Source organism: Phytophthora infestans, genomic scaffold, assembly GCF_000142945.1.
Source record: "Phytophthora infestans T30-4 supercont1.30 genomic scaffold, whole genome shotgun sequence".
Taxonomy (NCBI): domain Eukaryota; phylum Oomycota; class Peronosporomycetes; order Peronosporales; family Peronosporaceae; genus Phytophthora; species Phytophthora infestans.
The window spans coordinates 1,675,949-1,679,416 of NW_003303729.1; the positions used below are offsets into that span (position 1 = coordinate 1,675,949).

The following is a 3,468-nucleotide window of genomic DNA, read 5'->3' on the forward strand; positions in this document are numbered from 1 at the left end:
TCACCCACAGTGATTTTGGCATATAGTAGAAGAGAGTCAGAAGCGGTGAATGACAGACGCTGCGTAGCTCCGGTACAGGCTTGCCCACTTCTGCGTTGAGTCCCGGGTACGCGGGCGACGCTTCCTCAAACTCCGACGATACGGGAGACCATTCCGTTGCTCGTAATGCTTTAGCTCTTGCCTCCGCGGCTTTTTTGTTGACACCATCTTGCCCTATAAGAAGTGATTCGACGAATGCCTCGTCCATGTGTGGAGCGTCAGCGTCCGATACGACATCATCATCGCTTGGAGTATCCACTAAGGGGGAATCTTCGTCGCCGTCGTCCACGCCGTCGCTGTCGCTCTGGCCAGAGCTGAGACTTTCATAGGCGCTCATATTTTCATCCTCTGGGACAAAGTTAACATCCGGCTTGACGTTGGAGAGTGGACGAAGCCTCGAGCCTGAGGGTGCAGCGCCAAAGTCATCTCTTTCAGCCTCACTATCAATGCCAGAAGCTTCCGACATTAAGTGAAGGCTTGTTGCTGCATTTAGATGTGATTCAGCAGCTTCGAGCTCTCCCGATGATAGTCCAAACGCTCGTGGCACTGCGGCCTGCGAAAGTTCGACGTCTGAGTCACTCGAGGAGCCAAAGAGATCATCAAGTGTGTGTTGTGACAGCTGTGCTCCTGTGTCAATCTGCGATACTCGAATATCACTTTCCTCAACGTTTTTGCCATTGGGGCTGGCGTTGTCTTCGGTCTTCTCTTCTTCATCCTCGCTATTCGCCAGCAAACCGGACTCTATCGCATGCATCACGACCGCATCTTCTCCAACAAATACCTCGACACCATTCGGAGTCACGTACCTCCACTCCGTCTCGATGCCGCTTGGTCTCTTCGATGACCATCCAACTGCTCGCAGCTGTCTCCACAAGTGCTTGAAGTCGATGTCCCTGGCAGCAGCAGCAACAGCATCTGTCTTGCCACGCGTACTGGACCGGATGCGCACCATTGCGCAAATTCTGGAATGGCACGGTTACACCTTCCTATCCTATCCTTATCCACGAGTCTCTTTCCCGTTCCCTCCGTCTCCCTTCCCGCCTGGCCTGTTTCTGATGCGATTTTGATTTACCTCTCCCATCTTATTTTCCTGAATTGACTTGAATAAAGTATGGTTTGAGCCATTTTCTGTTGTTGCTTTCTCTATGTCGTAAGTTACGACATACTAAATTTGCTATGGCGTAAGTTACGACGTTGGGAACCAGGGGGTTAAACCTAAGACTCAGTCGTCCTATTCCGAGGATCCTCAACACTATAGTGTAAGCAAGTAACGGAGTAAATATCTGGCCCGCTACCCAAGTCGAAGACAAAGCGTGGGCGTCCTTCGAAGGAGGAGCGTGGGTTATGGACGGAGTCGACAGCGGAAACTCTGTTTATAGCCAGGTAAGTCATGATACTGAGTAAATACTACGGATTCATCTTTACAGTAACGCTGTATGGCTTTGTTCTATTTTATTAGATACGTTACTGCAAAGGACGAGCTCAAGCGAGCCAGGAATCACGTTCAGATTGGTGCCACTCGGGTGCTTGTAGTCACTCTGCTGAATAAAGCGGAAGACCGAGCGTACACCGTGACACAATGCAAGGATAAGGTGAATATGGTACCAAATCGTTTTCTGGTTATTATATTGCCAATACTTGTTGTATTGGACGTGTAGATAAAATTGTTGAAGAAGAAATGGTCCTTATATCGGAGGGCCAGCATGCTACCGGAAATGTCCCAAAGTCTGCGCCTCTACCGTGTTTGGAGCTCATGATGGAGCACTGGGCTCCAAATTCTGGCATGCAGAACACATCGTTGTGTGACGGCAGTACGGCTCACGAGGATGTTGACTCTGACAGTGTCTCGTTCAGCGACGACACCGCCGCTTCTAACCACAACAAGCGCAAGCGAACTAACGGTGAATGTGTCAAAGAAGTTTTAATACTATTAATTTCTCCAAAACAAAACAATCCTTCTATTAAATATTGTTTTACAGGCTTTCGTGCATTGGCCGATGGGGTCAAAGTGATGGGTGAAATCATGAAGTCCAAATCTTCAACGGCTAGTGACTCTGCGCTGTTCCGGGATGTTGTAGCATCGCTCTCACGCCAAGAAAACGCTCTAAACCTGCTATCAAGGAGTGGATTCAGACACTCAGAAACAAAAACTAGCTTTGTATTGTGAAGCAGTAGAACAAACGTGCTAACTCGTCTCGCTGAGCCCTACTAATAGCACGCAAGTCGGTATCAGGATTTCCAGCATACTACCAGTATCTTCCTGCTCGCTCCGACTTATAGTGTCATCATTAAGGTTAAGCAAAATATTGTGCAGGATCATTGCAGACAAAAAGCACCTTGTGCAATTCATGATCGACTTTTGTTCCAGTTGTCTTCGTATCAGACGAAATCTTAGCGTTAGCATTCCAAACGCACATTCAATAGCCGTCCGTGTCGCACTATGAATGTAATTGTAACGTTCCTGAATACGAGAAAGTTTACCGCCTTCGTCGCGTGGTATGTATGGTGTAAGAAGCTCGCAACTCAGCTTGAGCCCGGCATCTTCAAGGAAATGACAGCCACGAGGAATCGTATTTTGAACTGAAGTGCCAATTGTAGATACTTTCCAGTTTTTTTGTCACTGTGAGACCGCGTCCGCATATCACAATCCATAAATCGCCGTCAATGATCACAGATAGCTTGCATGTTAATCACAGGGTAGAAGTCCTTACAATACGATCCTTCATGATCAGCAGGTCGAGAAATTTCAAAAAGCGATCCATCTGCTGCTCCATAATACGGAAAGCCTCTAACATCAGCGAATCCTTCCATAAAACCCCTCCACCCAGCGCTTGTAGACGGCATTTTAATTAAATCCTCAGCACGCCTACAAATAACACGAAGCAACTCGTTTATCGTAGCAGCTGTGTGAGGCTGGGACATACCTAAAGCAAGGTCTGCATCCTTCATACTTCCAGACGACGCTAGATACAGCAAAAATAAGCCTATTTTCTTTTCAAATTAGTAATTCCGCCCGTGAAGTAGATGAGGAGGGGCATGAGGGCGGAAAATCACACGAAGCTGCGCTGAGAACAGCGCAAGTTACCTCGAAAATAAGTATCACAACACGGAGATGCCAATAGCGCATCAAAGTCAGGTTTTGTTACAATTAACTTATTTTCATTGTTCTCCCGAAGCCGTCCCGTGGCCGCGGCAATCGCTCCCTCATACACCGTCATCAGAAGTAGCATTGATGCAGTTTCTTCTACCCCGTCACGGTGCTCCATAGCAGCCACAAGTTTGTTTTGGTGTCTTTTGTAAATCCGTGCCTATCTCGGAATATTATCCGCCCTTTTTTCCCACCCGCCAAGGGGTGGGAATAAACAACTTGTCAGGGAATAAACCGATGACCAATCAGAATGCATCTCCTAATTTCCCAAACCAAGACCC

The 3,468-nt window shown here is 47.6% G+C and overlaps 1 protein-coding gene across 1 annotated transcript; it reads left to right on the plus strand.

Moving 5' to 3' along the window:
- Positions 1 to 1,792: 1,792 nt before the first annotated feature.
- Positions 1,793 to 2,319, plus strand: PITG_13983 (uncharacterized protein; the record flags this gene model as incomplete). The annotated part of the gene is made up of 2 exons (XM_002899593.1): positions 1,793 to 1,940; positions 2,255 to 2,319. The coding sequence occupies 2 exons, from the start codon at positions 1,793 to 1,795 to the stop codon at positions 2,317 to 2,319; spliced, it is 213 nt and encodes a 70-aa protein (XP_002899639.1).
- Between the last annotated feature and the right edge of the window lie 1,149 nt (positions 2,320 to 3,468).